The 18,093-nt window shown below is 42.1% G+C and overlaps 1 protein-coding gene across 4 annotated transcripts; it reads right to left on the reverse strand.

Annotated features, from left to right (window-relative positions):
- Window positions 1-4,202: 4,202 nt before the first annotated feature.
- Window positions 4,203-17,472, reverse strand: LOC147331661 (uncharacterized). Of its 4 annotated transcripts, none has more exons than XM_086287858.1 (7): window positions 17,217-17,472; window positions 14,665-14,960; window positions 14,324-14,570; window positions 12,245-12,334; window positions 9,472-9,678; window positions 9,249-9,383; window positions 4,203-5,846 (listed from the first exon to the last, which is right to left on the reverse strand). In XM_086287858.1, the coding sequence occupies exons 1-7, from the start codon at window positions 17,349-17,351 to the stop codon at window positions 5,679-5,681; spliced, it is 1,278 nt and encodes a 425-aa protein (XP_086143984.1). In that variant the 5' UTR covers window positions 17,352-17,472; the 3' UTR covers window positions 4,203-5,678. The 4 variants fall into 4 exon arrangements, with proteins under 4 accessions (XP_086143984.1, XP_086143983.1, XP_086143982.1 ...); XM_086287857.1 differs by having other exon boundaries at window positions 9,201-9,380; window positions 17,217-17,471; XM_086287856.1 differs by having other exon boundaries at window positions 9,201-9,383; window positions 17,217-17,471.
- Between the last annotated feature and the right edge of the window lie 621 nt (window positions 17,473-18,093).

An 18,093-nucleotide genomic window follows, 5' to 3' on the forward strand; every position in this document is an offset into this window, starting at 1 on the left:
TGCTCAAATTGTGGAAAAAACTTGAAAATTAATATTTCAATATTCAGTGATACTGAAATAATATTTTGAAATTCTCACAATAGCAGGCTGTCAGTGTTTGCTTCCGTTTTTGGAGGTCAAATGTTAACTTTCAAACATGTTTAGGATTTTAAAACCAAATGAGACATCGTATGACACAAGGCTTCACTTCCTGTGCCGACATGGAAACAGGATGTGCTGTCTGCCACTAAGAGAAGCATCATCATCGGGATGATGACAAATCCTTTGTGTTCGAGTGAAATCCTGTTTCTTCGTTTCAAGGAAAAACAAACGCACGTATAATTATGTGGTAATATGCAACTGATTTTATAGAGGGCTGCAAACAAGCTGTGAAGGACATAAACATGTATGCGTGCATGCAAACGTATGCAAGTGTATTTGAAACTTTACGGAAACAATAACTGAAGTTGTTCTGTATTTGTCAAAGCAAGATTGGCAGCAAACACTGTATAATCTGTGCACAGGGGACTGAATACAGACTGTTTCGTTGTGGAATGAATGAAAAGTACAGACCTGTGCGTGCACACCAAAGCTGAAATACATCTGCACCGTGTGTATGTCTCACTGATGTCTGATGATGAAACTGTGGTAAAGTTTTTCTTCTTACCCGGTGGCTTTTTCCTGGGAAGTGTTCAGCTGCTATAAGCGATGTGAAGTATTGTATTTGTACAACCGAGCAGAGTGAGCTTTACAGAGCTGCAGAGTCAAACAGAAAGTTTCCACACAGCAGCCGGGAAAAGATTGTACAGAGAAATCAAACCCCAAAGTTAATGCAACTTAACTAACTTCGTTAAAGCTGAATGGGAAGCCGTGTGAATTCATGAGTAAACAGGATGTCGCCTGAGAGCACCTCACTGAAGCCTTTTCCACGTTTCTTGGGACAAAAACTCGAAAACGACTTTCTACGTGAAATGAGATGAAAGCATTGATCACGAATCACAGCTCCGTGTGAATTATCACGATCAAAAGCATCGTTTGTGTCCAAAACAGATGCAGCTCCAATCAACTAACTGCCACTGGTCAAATACAAAAAGACATTTAAATGGCTGGTTGGATTTTAGTTAATGTGAAATAGGTTAAACAGAGGGGGGATCCGGATCCTAGATCTAACAGTCATTATGGTCGGACAGGATTGGATGACCGAATTAAAAAAAGAAGAAGAAGAAGGGAATTTAACTGTTTGTGTATCGGACTCACCGGCTACGACCTCGATCAGAATAATAGTCTCTCACGCGGTGGACAACGAGAAGACCCGGGGACGAGACCTTTGAGCAAGCACGCAAAATGGAGTGAGGGGGGGGGGTCTACTCTGAAGAACCCGCTGATTTGAAGAAACAAAACGGCCGAAAACGAGGCGGTATAACGTAATAAGAACAATTTCATGAGCGGAAATGGGCGGTTTTATTGAGCTGTAAACTCCTTGCAGTGGGCTATTGTTTGGAAATGTTGTGTTTACAATTAGCATGAAGTGGCATCAAGATTTAGAAGTCAGAAGTAAAAGCAGCACAAGGATGTAGGCGGAACTATGTACTCTCTAAAACTGTTATTCTTAAGTCAACTTCCTTTTTATCCGTACAAATCCTTTAGACAAGAATCATCCCGCCTCATATGCTGTACGAACATTTTATTTTATTTTTTAAATCTCACACTGCCGCATTTAAATCTTGGCAATGAAGCCTAAAATGACATAAGCTTTGTGTTCTGCTTGTGATTGGAGGTTGCAAAGTAAAACAGCCCACAGTAAATTTGCTGCATGCGGCTTCTGTCCTCTTCTCCGACCCATTACCGCCACCAAGCGGCTGACTCAGGTCGCTGCACTGTGTCGTTAGGCCTGAAAGAGGAAGTCGAGGCCTTCAACCGGGAGGCCTGTCGAGACGCAACAGTCTCAACCAAGTAACGCAGAAACGTAATCATTTGCCTGAAATAAAGTACTTAAAAAACTTTTTTCTTCATAAAAAATATTTAAATAATGGATTTCGACTTTTTCATTTTTCTAAACGGCTCTTTTCGGCGGTCATATTTCTTCGTTATTAAATGGATAACTTATAGAAAATATTATCTAGATTATTATCACGCATTAAATAATATTATTTTATAAAATTTATACAATTTAATTTGTAACAACCCACTCATATTCAACGCATATTTCGATTTTGTATTAAACAAACAAAGAAAAACACGTTTTTGAGTCGTTTAACGCACCAACACAGCTGCTAATATTACACGCCCTGGTTCGTGCATCATTGGTTGTCGGGGTCAGGTATGGCACACCGGTCTGTAGGTGAGTCAGCGAAAAGGGGACAATTTGGATCCGTTTAAACACGGGAGTCAGATCCACCGAGGCCCGCACACGCTGAAAAATCCGAGCCTGGTCATCGAAACGGCGAACGATTTTTCAACAGTGACCAGCGTCCATATGGAGCAAACGCTCCATCCACTGACGAGTGGAAATTAATTCACTGCCAGCCGCGCCGGAGTGTCGCGCGGCAGGAAAGTTCACAGGCTACCGGAGGTCCGACAAGGACGCGCGACCGGTTCATTCACTTCTCCATCAGATGGAATACAATGCGCGTTCCCGGCATGTGCACGCAGTCTTATACACTATATGGACAGATCAGACTTAACGTGACGACACCTGCAGACTTTAGACTGACATAATAAACCAAATCATTCCCCTCTTTATAAATATTTCATCTCTTACTGTAAGGCTTCCCGGTTTTCCGATTGATCACGTTAATGATTGTGATTATTCGATTAAAAGATGTCGCTGCAGTGTAAACGCCCACGTCCTTGTTGTACAACTTTAGCCTACTTTCACGACCAAGGCATTTAATCACTCTCCATTTAAATAATATGCCTTCCCCCCTTTGTTTTTAGAATTCAGTATATAAAAAAAAATACAAATTCCTCCAAGTAACGTAACGTCCTTCCATCCCAGTACAGCGGTCTCTTATCACGTGGCTTCAGTCCTGACTGACTGGAACCTTTAAGATATAATACATGCTAACGTTAGACAGACAGTTTTTACCCACAAAAAGCTAAATGCAAACATCCTAAAGTGCCCATTACTTCATATGGGGCAAACCTGAGGTTTGAAGCACCTTACCATTCAACGATTTTCTTTTCTTATACTTATCAGACTAACATTCAAGCTGCACTGTGCCGCTTGTTTTCACATTCATCTGGGCAGACAAGGTTATCACCTGGATGTATTTGACATCAAATCCTAGTATGAATTTGGACAAGAATGACTTGGAGTATTGAACTGTTATATGAAAATTCATAGATTTAGCATAAGGACTTTCTGGCAAAGTCAAAAAGTCTTTGTGGGGAAAACCTTTGTGGCTTAACTGTTAAACTACAGACACTTACCTGAAGACCATTTGTCATGTGACCATGTCCATGCAGAAGACCAGGCATCTTCATCTGATTAGCCATTCATTCAAAAAGTTCACTTTTATTTGAATTAAAATATAAATCAGTGCTTTGGGTGCATTTCAGACAGTGATGTGATGAGCAAACAGATGTGAGAAAGAGCTACACATTTGTTTGCCTTGCTCTCCTTTTCTCCCCCAAAATTCAGAAAATAAACTTGCCAAATCCATAAACCCATCATTTAAAGTTTATGGAGGTCACAGAACGAGAGAAATGAAATGCTGTTTTTCCACAGAGGTCTTTAGAAATATAACAAGTCCTCTGCTGGGCATTACAAAGAGCACAGGTTTAACCTCTGAATATTTCAAACATAAAAATCCACCTAAATGCTACATAATCGTTTAAATTAACCCGCATCTTGCAAATATACACACCCCTGCATAGATCACTAAGAAAACACAGCAGACTGGACTGATGTTAAACAGCAGCATATTACAACTACCTCATTTACATCACAGGTCCGATTCCTCGGGTCCCATTTTGCTCATGTGTGGACTATGATGACAAGGATGAAAACTTACTTATTCTGCAATTGTAGCTGCATCACAGTCTTCAGCAGGGGTTGGCTTTTCTGTCACACAGAATTTAATACTTTCCAAAACTTCAGGCAACTTTTAGACTCTGTAAAGTTGAGCGTGATCTCTCAACAGCTGCTGTTGAGCAAAGCAGAAATTCTACTTCCAAGTCAAATATTTACATCTATGTCCTCTCTGTGAGAAGAGCAGCACTGATGGTGATAATAATAAAACATTTTATTTGTATAGCACTTTTCTAAATACTCAAAGACACTTTACAAGGATAGAGAAAGCAACAATGAAAACATATGAATAAAAATAGAAACAACTTTAAAAAGAGAAAATACAATGTCAGTAGAACTGTGGGTATTTCAATGAACACCATGTTAGCGAGAGATAATCTAACAGAACTACATACTGGAGCCAGTCTTTCACTGTCAGATTGGACTAAATTCTTATCAACTTGGCCAGAAGTGATTGGCTGCTTACTGAAATCTAGGCTTTAACTAAACCCTGGGAGTAGTGAGTCAGGTGGTGTCTTGTGTGTGTTTGATTTTTCCCTACAGGAGCTGGAGGTGTGTGGGAGCCAGGCCCGGTGCGACCGCTAAGTCACTGGTGATGGCGTGAGCGAGTGGTGGTGGGAGGGGGTGGCAATGTCACATCTTTACAGCAGACACAGCTCTCGGTAGAGGGGTGGAAGTGAGACCGTGATAATTATACAGCACTTCTTCAAATGCTTCAAAGTGAAAGGAACAAACCTGGTAACAGTCAGTTTGGAACAAAAGGGATGGAGGCTCGCTGTTATCTTCTAGATTTGATTCCCAGCCAACATATTATTAAAACTACAATAACCACAAACCACCAGTTTAGAAAAACGTGAGCTTTCAGTTGTGTGTTAAAAGAACAGCGCCCCGACTGTCCTTGTTCAGTGGCTTCAGTCTCCACAGCACACCTGAGCTGAGCGGGCAGGAACAGGGAGACATGGGTTTTTTGCAGAAATGTTTCTTTTGTGGTCCTTGCTGAGAGAACGGAATTCATTACACCTCCTAACGCACAATATACACAATGTTCGTTCTGGAGCTCGTCCGAGGGGCGGGTGAAAAAAAAAAATACAAAGAAACTGTTCATGTTCCCTCCGTCCTTACTTTTTCCAGAAACCTCATTGGACGAAAAAATAAAATAAAATGATGTTATGTTTAAAAAACTTTAACAATTATTTTTACAACTTGGCGCCAGGAATCCATTATCATTCATGGGTTTGGAACACACTCTTAATAAAAATAGGCTTCATTTAACATACGGAAAAGGTGGTGGGAGACACTACTCATAATGGGAAGGATAAATATTTCATAACTAGGGTGATAGAGGAGGACGAGGGAGATAAATTCTTAGTGAGGACAGATTAGGAGACAGACATTTTAACTTATATCCAGTACATGGCATAGATCATACATGAGGGTCAAGGCAACACATCGTTTTAAACCTAACTACTCAGTAATCAATCTCAACTAGTTCTCAACGGTGCCCTCCCCCAATCCCAAACAACGTTCCAGAGGAGGACTGAAGGAAAAGGCAGGCGTCCGGCAGTCGTCCGTCCTTGACGCTGGATCTGAGAGGGTCGGGGTGGAGAAGGAGGGTGTGTGGTCATAGATGTGACGCGAACAGGGAGGTGTTGGTTCCCCAGGTGTCTCATTGGTTGTAGAGGGAGCGCTGTTCCCAGGGCATGGCCTGGATGGTGCGTGGCACGGGGGAGGGCTTGAGTGTGGGCGCTCCGTTCGGATGAAGGGAGTGGCCGATGGGGTTGATGGTGGTGAGGGGTCGCTGGGGGGGCAGAGAGAAAGTGTCCTGGTGCTTCGGCTGGAGAGGGAGGTGGAGAGACAAAGAATTGTGTCACTGGTGCAGAAAAAGAGTCGGTGGATGAAATAAAACGACAGTCATGAATAATGCAGTGGATGTACGAGGAGAAGGCAAAAGGAAAGAAGTCACAGCGATGCATGAACGGTGGAAAAAGCCACTGCAAGGGCACAAAACACAAAAAGCAATGGCGGTGCAAAAGCTGCAACACAACACCTGACTGCTGTGATATATATCCTCCCTTCTTACTCAAGTGGAATTAAACCATCAGGGCACAGTAACTCGTATCGAGAGTTAACTCCATTTTTGACTTGCTGTGGGAATGTGCACGAGTGGACGCGCTACACAGAAGGAAACGGGCAATGTTTCCTGATTTAATGACGAGAGCTTCGTTTTTGGTCGACAGTGTTTCTTGTTTTCGTTAGTTTCCACACTGACTTTATTTTAGTTTACCATTGAAAAATCTTTGGTTATTTCACTGCTTTACTTCATGAACACTCTTACAGGTGGTTCTAGAACAAGAGCCCGTGTTAAATAAACTTCACAGTCAGTCCTGTTGATGTTATTGTTTTTATAAACAGCATGTTGAAACACTCGACCACTCTATGAAAGACTAAGCCTGGACAGTCTAATACAGGGGTCAGCAACCTTTAACACCCAAAGAGCCACTTGGACCCTGTTTCCACGCAAAAGAAAACACGGGGAGCCGCAAATACTTTTTGACATCTAAATTAAAGATAACACTGTATATATTGTTTTTTACTTTCATGCTTTGTGTGAACAACTAAGGTGTGTTGCTTAAATCCATGAAGTGCTACAGAGAAAATTACATTTTATTTATGTAATTAACACATTTTGAACTCTTAAAGAAATATAACAAAAGGAAAGATGCTGAACTAAAATGATCCTTGTAGCAAACAAAAACTGTTGTGAGCCGCCACCCTTATATCGCCTTTGGGCTTTTGGAGCCTTGGCCTGGCTTTTAAAAAAATAATTGGAAAAAAAGCACTATGCTGCTAAAAAAATAGATATTTGCAAAATTCTGCCTAAATATGTATTTTACCTGGTTAATGTGTGTGGCGGGGCGTGGTCTGCAGCGCCGCTGCAGGGGAGGAGGACGCACCTGAGCGGCACCTGCAATCACTGCCGTGATATGTTTACAACGGGACTTCTGTTCCTGAACCTCTGCGCACAGCGTCTGCAAATCAGGGCTGTACGAAGTCACTTTCATCTTTACGCAGGACTGTAAGCTGTCGTCTGTGAGGCGTGAGCGGTGTTTGTTTTTAACATAGTTCACGGTGGAGAACAGCTGCTGATATAATGTGGATCCGAAGATCCATAACTGGCCTACCTGGGGTTGAAAGTCTCGATAAATGCACGGCGTTTCGGCGGGTATACCGGCTTCCGCGAGTGTGACGCTTATTTTGAGCGATGAAAAAATAATAGAATATAATTTTATTTTCATATTTCAAAATCACAATAATCTTCCAATTTAGAACTACAAGTTAAAAAAGAATTAACATAAATAAAATACACTTCAGCTAAATACTTTTCCCAAACCACGTGGAGCCGCACTATAAGCACTAAAGAGCCGCAGGTTGCCGACCCCTGGTCTAATAAAATAATGGCACCAAAGTGGAAGAAGAAGGCTGTGGGTTCAAATCCTACAGTCTTCAGCAGGTTTTCTCATTTCTTTAGATAATATGACAAATTATAGCAGCATAAATATATTTTAAATACTCCAATCTTATTTGTATGCCTTGTTTAGAAGAACTAGGCATTTATTCTTTTAATCATAAACTACTCCAAAGAAGGAAAACCTTTACATTTGAAAGGTTTTCTACACAAAGACTTAACAAAACTGTTTTTACACTGATTTTTCTGCCTTTCATTCACAGGTCCTGACCGTCTGACCCGGAACATGTTCCTCCAGGGTTTTTAGAAGTGTTTGCAACAGATCTATGTTGCAGATGTCCAACTTTTTTAAACTTAGTTTTGGACTGCTGTATGAACATGGATGTCATAAATATGTTTCAGTATGTGATGGTGTAAAGCCTAAAATACAACATGGAAACGTGCAACACAAGCTCACAGGGTGACTGGTGTGAAAGAGCAGAAGGCACAGCCCCAGGTTACTAATGTTAGAGAGCCTCATACCGCCAGTGAAGGTCCACAGGTCACAGCCCACGACAAAGGATCACCTTAGCAGCCACATTTTAGCCTGTTTTCTTTGCTGGCTGACTAATTGAAAAATGAAATTTCTACCATAATTGGAGGCCGTTAGTAATAAACATCCTTCTTACGGAATGTCAGTATTTGATTCAATACAATGATTAAGGTTTAAATTAAAGCCAGGAGTGCTGCTCAGATGGGCTTATCAGCTGACAGGACATGGAAGAAGATCAGCACTAAACTGGCTTTATTGTTTACAACCAAGCAATGACTGAAGCCCTTTACTCCTGTATTGTTACAGCATTACTGTAAAGACCAAGTTAACACTAACATGTAGTATAATAATACACTAGAGTCAGTGAATCACTGCCTGTGTACGTGAGGTTACAGACTGTGAAACTACCTGGATTCTTTTAATAATTTTCCTTAAATTAGAAAGCTTAGAGTTTTACATCCTAACCTAAGTTACAAGTGACCACGTTGAGCAGAGGGTCAGCTAAAGGTCAGCTCTGAATCACACCCTGTACAGCTATGAAGGGGGAAGCTATTCACAGACACCCAAATCATTTTTGTACCATGCTGTAAAACTTGTTCATTTCATTTCTGAAGTTGAGCGTTCTGACACGGGACTCAACCATCGTTGGCACGATGAGAACTTCTTCCTGTTACCCAGTAATAAACTCTAAAAGCCTACGGTTGTTCTCTTCGGACAGCGCTTTAAGATCCAGCGTGGGTCACGGATTCGCCGCTACAGAACTTTCCCAGTGCGAGCACTTCACAGAGAGTGGACACTGAAGGAGAGCATCTTGAAGTCTGGCTCAGTGGTAGCTTTGCGCAGTTCTGCTTACACAGCTGAAAATGACACGTACAGTTAACCGACACTAATTTGGCGTTGTGCAGACAGACGGTCCGCTTCACTTTGCAAAGAGGAAGCCACGAACTTGCCACCTTTATCATAACAGAAACTCATTTCTGTCTCTTATAGATGAAACTGTTTCCCAATAGCAACAGAAAATGTTTCTCTGCGACTTTGTCAAGAGTGAGAAAGACCTGTGAGGAGAAGCTCCTGGTAGAGAGAGTATTATAGCACTAGTCTCTCTCTCCTGGTGTTATTAGGTAAGATAGAGGAAAGGCAGCTAGCCAGCAGAAAGCAAACAGCGAGTGTGTGGCGGTGCTCTCTCATACCATGGGGTTGGCGCTCAGCCTAGTGTATCCTGAGCTCATCTCCTTTACCTCAGGCACCAGGGGCTGAAGAAGGGAGTAGGAGGAGGACGGGGTAGCACTGGACGAGGAGACGTGTTTATTGGAGGACGAGCTCCTCATGTTCTGCTGGCTGGCCTGAGAGGACACTGAGCTGGGGCGGCCCTGCTGAGACACAAAGAAAGCTCGACGTAAACGCCGACAACAACAGAGCTACGAAGAAACAATCGCTCACCAGAGCTCCTCCTGACATTACCTGGTGGGGGTCAGGAACAGACTGACTAGCCACGCCCCCACCCTGCCCTCCTTGGGACATTGGTGAGACGCAGTGAGAGGGGAGAGGTTCCGGCTGGCCATGTCCACCATGCGGTTGCATCATAGAGTTAGCATTATTCTGCTGCTGTTGCTGTTGTTGCTGCTGGCGACGAGGTGTAGCTGAGAAGTTGGAGCGACGACCGCCGGACTGGATGGAAGCAAGGGTAGGAGGGAAAGACACAGGAAAGGGTGATTGTACCTGTCGTTAGACACGCTGTTAAACAGAAGAGGTGACAGATGAATGTGATGTTACTGTCGAGGTTGGTCTCAAACCTCTTGTGCTGTTCAGACCTGATTCTTCCACATCTATCTCACACCTTTCACTGCCCTGTCTAAACCTATTAATATGATGAAGATGAAGTGGTAAAGTTACACACACACCCACGCACGCACAAACATATACACGCGCGCACACACACGCACACATTCAAACAGAAATTCAGTATTTCTATTAAGGTTGCCGCTCCTAAAACGGGACAGTCGACTCCAATCTCGTCTCTGTCATTTAATCACGGAAGACACCGTCGTCTCATCGTGCCGTCCTCCAACCCCGACAGCGTCAGGATTTCTGCTGACATTAGTTTAAACCTAACATGCTCTCTGACGGTTTCCCTGAGCAGCACATAAATCCCTCTCACCCATACCTTTGCCTCCTCACACCTCTAACAAAACGAGCTATTTTATGGGAATTTGTGGTTGGTTGATTTTTTTGTCTGTTTTACAACCTTCTCATCTTTGTGGATATCTCTCATATTTACTTTTGTCTACTGTTATACAGAGCAGTGACATGGAAGTGAAAACAAATGCGAACGTATGAGACTCGGGCAGTATTAAAGTATGTTTGAGTATTTAGAAATACAAACACTAATGTGTTTTTAATAATGTAGCATTGGGATTCTGTATTGTGCTGCCATGGCAACAGTAAGTACAAACAAAGTAACTGTTGCACTGAATTTAGCCCAGCTGATAAAGGTGAGCCAGTCAGGAACAAAGCTGCGTGACTTCAGCCCGCTGACGTCTGCTGCTCCAGCAGCTGTCTTCAGCTTTAACAGCCAGATGTTTCCTGAGCTGCTGATTTTCTAATCAGTAACAGAAATTTAAATCGACATGACTGAGCTTGTCTGAAAGCTTAATGTAGCCTGTGCTAAATTACAGTTTGGGCTACATACTAAATATTCAAAATGCGGCCTTCCACAGCAGGAAAACCACACGTATAATCAATACACTAGAGATCAATGCACTGATAGGGCGTTTTCACAAACTCTCAGATTTAGTCCATTTAAACCAAAGTCTGGACAGTGTTTGACTTTGATGCTATTTATTTGTGCAAAAAGACAGTTATAATTCCAGACGTGGACCTTTGGAGTAGCTGGTCTCAGCCCTGTTCCATCAAACTCTAGAACAGTTACCTTGATGGTTAAAACATGATCCGACCTCAACCCAACTACTAGTTATGGTAGTTGGATGCAACAGGTGTCCAGTACACTTTTGCCCATTAAGTAAATTAGGAGCTATCCACTAGTCCACAATTCAACACCAACTTCCTGTTTTTACTTGTGTCTGCACAGACCTCAGACATATCTGGCAGGCTGAACATCCTGATGTGGTTTGTAGTGACACATTTTGGCTCGCCTGCTGTTTTCTGTGTATGAAAAGAAACCAAACCGTGGGAAAACGCTACAAGTACACAAACATATCAACTGATTCAGACCAAAGTAAATAAACCACAGGTCTGAGAACAGCAAAATTAGAAGTTGTTTAAAATAATAATTTAGCTCATGGCCTCTTTTGGTATCAATATATTTTTTTTTGTTTCCTTAATTTGCTTCTTTCTTTTCTGCAGTTTCCAGGACTGATACCGGCTGATGCTTGTTAAAATCTGCTGATACGTCACTGCATCCCTACAAGCAATGCACACTTCAAGCAGAGATGCTGCTCAATATTCACCATTCATCAAACAGCTGTGCAAAGCTGGGGTAGACTTGTGGATGTGTTAGCTCTCCCTGGCAGGGTTTGCACTGGATCTCATTTTTGCTGGTTTGTTTTGTTTTTTTAAAGAAGATGACTGCAGTAGTCTTTACTGTTCCACACTTGTGCTGTTTTTTCAGTTACCTCTGATCTCACAGCTCCACAAAAAAGTCAAAAGGTTTGCTAAGTAAACTGACGTCAACTCTACTTAAATATGGTCAAAGAAGTATTGTTACACACCTGCACGCCAAAATAAGTGGAAAAAAAGTAGAACCCATAAGGCTGTGCCTGCTGGTCACCGTCTCTACTTTTGATTGGATTGAGACGTGTCCCATGACTAAGGTTTAGTTTGAGAGTTCGAACATTGATGCTAGTACTAGCTGAAGTTATCCACTTTGGCCACCTTGCACTCCATCTCAAATATCAGCAGTCAAGTGTTAGGAAAAAAAAGACTCAAATATTTCTGTTAAGAGATTTTAGATGTTATAGTCAACAGCAAGCTCCAAATATGGAATCCAAAAGTGTAGAGTATACATTCTGTGAAGACAGCGCCAGGAAAAAAGATCCGATCTAAAAAGAACATTGTGATGGTTTTTTACTAAAGAGCCGCGCGTACATCAGAAGCAGGCTGCATCAGGAATTTGATCTAAAATCTAAAATGCCCGTATGCGCTGGTTCTCCCTGAAACTGCCGATTCTGCCTCACACGCCACATTCACACACATGCTCACTCACGCTCACACCAACCTGGTTTTTGGCCGCGGCGCTGCAGCGGTGCTGGGCCAGGTCCAGCATGGTTCGGTAGCTCTTAAAGCAGGACGGGCAGTTGAATCGGTTCTTATGAACCAGCCCCATGCACACACAGACACACACACAGACACACACATATAAGTTTGTATTACTGTACTTGTTAGGAAAATCAGCTGAAATGTATTCATTCTCTGTCATCTGAGCCCTGAGCCTTTCCCTAATCTCAGCCTAACCCTAGTCTAACCCTAGTGCCGCGGCACACTTCCACTACAGGAAGACTGGATAAACATTCTCCCAAGCAGGTCAGTGGAGAGAGGAAGGAAAACACAGTACAAACTACACTGTATTACATGCACACACACTTCAGTGTAGAAAAAGTCCTAGCCATACACATCAACATCCATACATGCCAGTGTTCCCACTAATATACATATACATACATATATTATTATATATATATATTATTGACCCCCACATCTGTTCCAGCAAAATCAAGGAAACGTCTTTACAAGAAAAAACATAACACATTTTCTGAAAAATTAAAGTCTTCATTACTCTTCACTTCAAATATTCACCCAATGCAAAACTGGTGTGACACAACAGATAAAGCGTCAGTAGCTTTAAATGAGTGCATCGCTAATGTTAAAGGTTAACAGCTGTAACATGAGTGAAGAACAACATAACATACGTTTTGTTTGATTAGACAATAAGTGTGTTTTTGTCTGTTCAGGAGCATCTCTATCGAGCTCTAGAGCTACTTGAACGTAAGGGGAGTAAGGGGTAAAAAAAATGATATAAATAATCTTTCATATTGTTCTTTATGTTTTATTAAAAAAGATGCTAGCTCTGTTAGCAAAGTGTAAGCTACAGCATACCAAAGCTTCAAGTCAGGATCTCCCTGCTGCTGCTTCATCATTTGAGTCTTTTAATCGATGACGTGAGGCACGACACTAAGTTGCAAGATTACTCTTTAAGAGGTTAGCTAATGAGTGCGATGTTATTCCACAAACTAGTTACTGGGAACAGTTGGTTTACTAATGTGTATTTTATGTGCATAGTAAAGCTGGGAGTTTGTAACAGAGGACCCAGCAGATACAATAAGGTTGGCTTACATGGAGCTCACATTACATCAGTGCATTGAGCTAGCAGGGTCTGGCTTTTTCACTCTTATGCAGGTAAACTTACTTTATGACCAACTAAAAGCTAAGCTGTAATAACTGTTAGTTTCTCTGATGATGGTATAGCATTTTATCATGAATGTGATCACACAGAACAGCTTTGTATTGATGTGCAGTGTCCCTTATAGCAGTGGTCCCCAACCCCTGGGCCATGGACCGGTACCGGTCCATAATTCGTTTGGTACCATGAGTTGAGGATCGAGTGGGAAATGTATGGTTTTCAGGGTGTTTTACCGTTTTTATCGTTATTTTGTTATAGTTTTTATCGTTAACTCGGTTCCCTGGGTCTTTTCCCGTGTGTTATGAACAAATCTTCTTCTTTTTTGGTACTGGTTTTATTTTGTTGTATTCATCCACGACACCTTAAAGGCCGGTTCGTGAAAATATTGTCAGACATAAACGGGTCTGTGGTCCAAAAAAGGTTGGGGACCGCTGCCTTATAGTTAAGAGGACAAATGGACCCAAAATGCACAACTCCCACAACACATCAACACAAGGGTCAAAGGGTCAATTTGTAACCAGTCTGTGTATTCATTAATTCATGCTAGGAAAAAAGAGAAAGCAGACTTCCCTTTAATGATATTCTATATTGCTCTACTTGTGTAATTACTTTACCACTGAAAATAATCCCTAACGAACTACATTTCCTCCTGTGAGTAAAGTTTAACAACTACGATACCCAGGTGTTTCAGGAAAACACTGAGCCTTTTTCTTTTAGATCACGCTGTAGAATAGACACACTCATCAGTGGGATGTGTTTTTGTAGCAAAACAAGTCACATTTAAACGCAGCTGCATTTTACATTTCTTTCAAATACAACACAAAAAACGGCTTCGAGAGAACTACAGTGTTAGTCACATCAGTTAAGCCCACGCTATCATCAGAAACACAGACCTACCTGGTTGGACACAGCAGCGCTGCAGCGATGCTGAGCCAGCTCTAACATGGTTCTGTAGCTCTTGCAGCAGGAGGGACAGTCAAAGCGGTTGGGCCCATCGTCGTGGATCCTCTGATGGTTACGGAGGTACCGGGCCAGGCGAAAGGCCTTCCCACACAGGTCGCACATGTAGCGCTTCTGACCGTGGATTCGCATGTGGTTGCGCAAGGACATGTAGTTGGTGTAGGGCTTACTGCAAAAGTCGCACCTGGGTTTTGGAGTTGAAAATGGCGTGAACATTAGTAACAAGGAAAGGAGTAGAATGTTTCATGCATTTACGCAAACAAGCCTCACGTCCCAACCTGAAGTCTCCAGTTTTGTGGGTGAGTTTGTGGTTCAGCAGGGAGCTGGCGTGTTTGTAGGCGCAGCTGCATAGGTCGCAGACGTACGGCCTCTCGTCTGATTCCATGTCGTCTGACACTGTTGTTGCTGGTGGCGGCGCCGGTGCTGGTGCTTGGGACTCCATAGAGAGCCTGGAGCTGGAGAGCGACGCTGAGGAAAGGCTGGAGCTGGAGAGCGATGCTGAGGAGAGGCTGGAGGTGGAGAGGGCTGCTGAGGATGAAGGAAGCTGATCGCACCAGCTGATCGTTGAACTTGGCTGTGACGGTAACGTTAAAGGAAATGTTAACACTAACTACATTCATACATTAAAGAAGAATGAGCAAAAATTCCTCAACAGCAACGCAAAAGACTCATCGATAAGTGCAAACGCTTGATTGCAGTCACTGCTATCAAGGCGCAACCACTGACTGTGAATTACTTTCTTATACAGGGCGAGGTTTTCTTCCCTTAAATGAATTCATCATGCAAAAAATTCAATCATAACACTTGTTCATAGCACTGGATAGTCTTGATATTTAATTCATCATTGACCTCCTCTCTCTTTCTGACCACTTGAAACACCTGACAAACCTGCACATGCAGCTGCCTGGTGTGATATGTGGATATCTGGGATGATAGACAGTTCTGAGACAAAGCTTTACACAAGAAAATTGCTAGAATACAATTCCAGCCAATCAGAGCCCAGATCTGACATAGCTTCAGTACCTAGTGGGAACATCTAAACACTTCAAATAAAGGGTACAGCCCTTCTTAAATATTTATTACTATGTATTAAACTTAAGCAACATTTAATTATATTTGCATTAAATGACAGCTAATGACTCTTATTATGTATTTAATACATATAATTTTACTCTTTCACGCATACGTATCTTCACATAAGTTCAATCAGTATGTTGAGAGTAAATTCTGAAAAACTACTGCAGTACCACATGTAGAACTACACTGTGGGCCTAGAAACACTAGAACCAAACACACACAGATTCTGTGGAGACACTAACAACTCAAAATCCTCAGGTCATTCATTAGACTGACACCAAGCATAGAGCAGAATGGAGTAATTAGATAAATCAACGCTTGTGATGCTTTGACAGTTCAAACACAGGCCTAATATCAGCCTCTAATGTGTATCCCCAAATAAGATGTCATCTATCAATGGGACTCTCTGTTTATCTGTTGTGCCACATCAAGTTTTCCTTGCCCCCTGCCACAAAGGGGGTAATTAAAGAAAAAAGAAAAAACCCGCACACATTACAGCAGCAAAATGATGATGTTAATGCTCAGTATCACTATGACCATTCTTACAGCTAGTGCATCCCAAAAAAATTCACTACGTTAGTTGTAAGAGTCTGAGATGAACACCAGAACTGTCTGCTTGTGTGACAACTTGTTTTTTCACCCCCAGAGTGACTAAAACATCAGGACAAACAGAAATGTAAACATTAAACTTCCATATTTGGCACTACATGTTTGAGATGCTACGTGACAACACACCAGCAAGCGTTTTATTGTTTTTACATATCAACTCCTAAGGAGCTTCTGTGGAAGAGTATACACTGTGAGACAAATATCATGCTGGTGTGTCCACTTTACACTGTTGGACACTAAGGGAGAGAGGGGAAGGAATACAGAGTGACACACCGCAGAACGACTTCCACAAGTCACAACAGATGCCTTGGACCTAAAAGCTACGGGACGCTATGGGAGCTACAGTGAACTCAACGGTTCATATCCCGCAGGCCGTCCCACAGACTATTATGTTTCGATTCTAAAGATTAAAGTGTGGTTGTGGTCGCTGATAATCTGTCGGAGACTGAATGAAGTGCAGTCCTCCGCGGGGCGTCTTCCGCTCCCGTTTCCTGCGAGGTAGCCAGCCGTGTTTACTTTGCGCTGCTCGCTAATATTGTAGGCCTGATACATGTAAAACTGGTTCCACTGCCCAGAAATGCACGCTTGTTTTGGTCTTACACCAAAGACAGATTAACGTGTAGAAGTCTACACATTTAAACTGTTTTTCCAGTCTTGTCGTAATGTGCAAAGACTGCTGCTGGCTAAGCGTACTCTGCTTTGACTGAGACAGTGTTGTGAGAAGTTAGCTTAACCGCGGTGCTTAGCTGCTCCATCATTATTTTCCTAGCAGGTAGTCACTTGGTGTTTCTCTTTCCATGACAGCATGCGTGGACATAAACGTCCAATTTCGCCAAACAGTTTGTGGAGTTGTAACAGAAACGAAATTCAAAAGGAACGAGTTATTAGCTACTTAGCTCTGCAGCTATGAGTCAAACTAGGCCGGAAACCGCTCAGCATGACGTTAGCCGAATGCTAACGAAGCTGCTCTGTGACACAGCCTGCAGCTTCAGCTCACCCACAGACACTCAACCAAAACCCACGTGTAACAGAGAGGCTGCTCTAAATGCTTAGCTGTAAAATTGTCGCTCCACTAGTTATTTGGTGCAGCTATTTCTACCCATGGTCGCTAGCTAACAGTGATGGCAGCTGCTGGCTTTCTTACTCCGGAGTCGTTGGGGTCCTTTTTCCAGAACAATTGAGAGCAGTGGCCGAAAGACTCTGTCGATGTAACATAGTTCACCCCGTTTCTATCTTGGAAGTCTCCATGTGTGCTGCTGGTATTTGTCCGAGCGTACATCGTCGGTTTTCAGATTTTCGACTATGTTTTGTTTTTTTAAGCTGAAAAGAAACAGGGCCGCTTTGTCGGGATCTTCTTCCGAAAAGAAAAATATTGTTTCTGTGAAATGAGCGTTTTGGCGGCGGGTATATTGAAGCGTATGGAGCATTACTGCCGCCTCCTGGACCGGAGTATGACAGCGAAATGAACGCATAGACGCTAAATTTCAACCAAAGCTTCATATTTTCTTTGCAATGGTTTTAAGACTAAGCGAGCAGTTTATTTACACATCGGATGCTGACGAAAATCTTTACCATAATGCAGTGTGTGTAATTTTTTGAGAACGAAATGACCCAACAGCTGCCAAAACAATATCAACTTTTTGAGGACTTGTTTTATAATTACATGAGAAATACTTTTTAAGTGTTTCTTTGAATCTTTTTGAGTAATAAACATGACAGTATTTCATTTAACGTAATTAACTTATTTACTAAAACTAACAAAGCCACACTAAATTTTACCTTCGTATGTAAATGGTCCAAGTTACAGGCCTACAAGTAATTTCCAGTAATTTTGATCCCTCATAGTTTAAATAGGAAAACAGAACCCATTTAATATGTATACAATTTTTTAAGGGATTCTGCTATTGAAACTCCAACATAAATAAGACCAAATGATATTAATGCCCAAACTTGTTCAGAATAAATCCTGTTATTTAGATATGGTGACTTAGTTGCAGCTTTCACAGAGCTTAAATATGCTT

This window comes from Aulonocara sp. 'chitande type north' Nkhata Bay, linkage group LG4 (assembly GCF_057382095.1).
Source record: "Aulonocara sp. 'chitande type north' Nkhata Bay isolate Kocher_YH1m ecotype deep benthic linkage group LG4, A_spYH_male_GT1.1, whole genome shotgun sequence".
Lineage (NCBI taxonomy): Eukaryota > Metazoa > Chordata > Actinopteri > Cichliformes > Cichlidae > Aulonocara > Aulonocara sp. 'chitande type north' Nkhata Bay.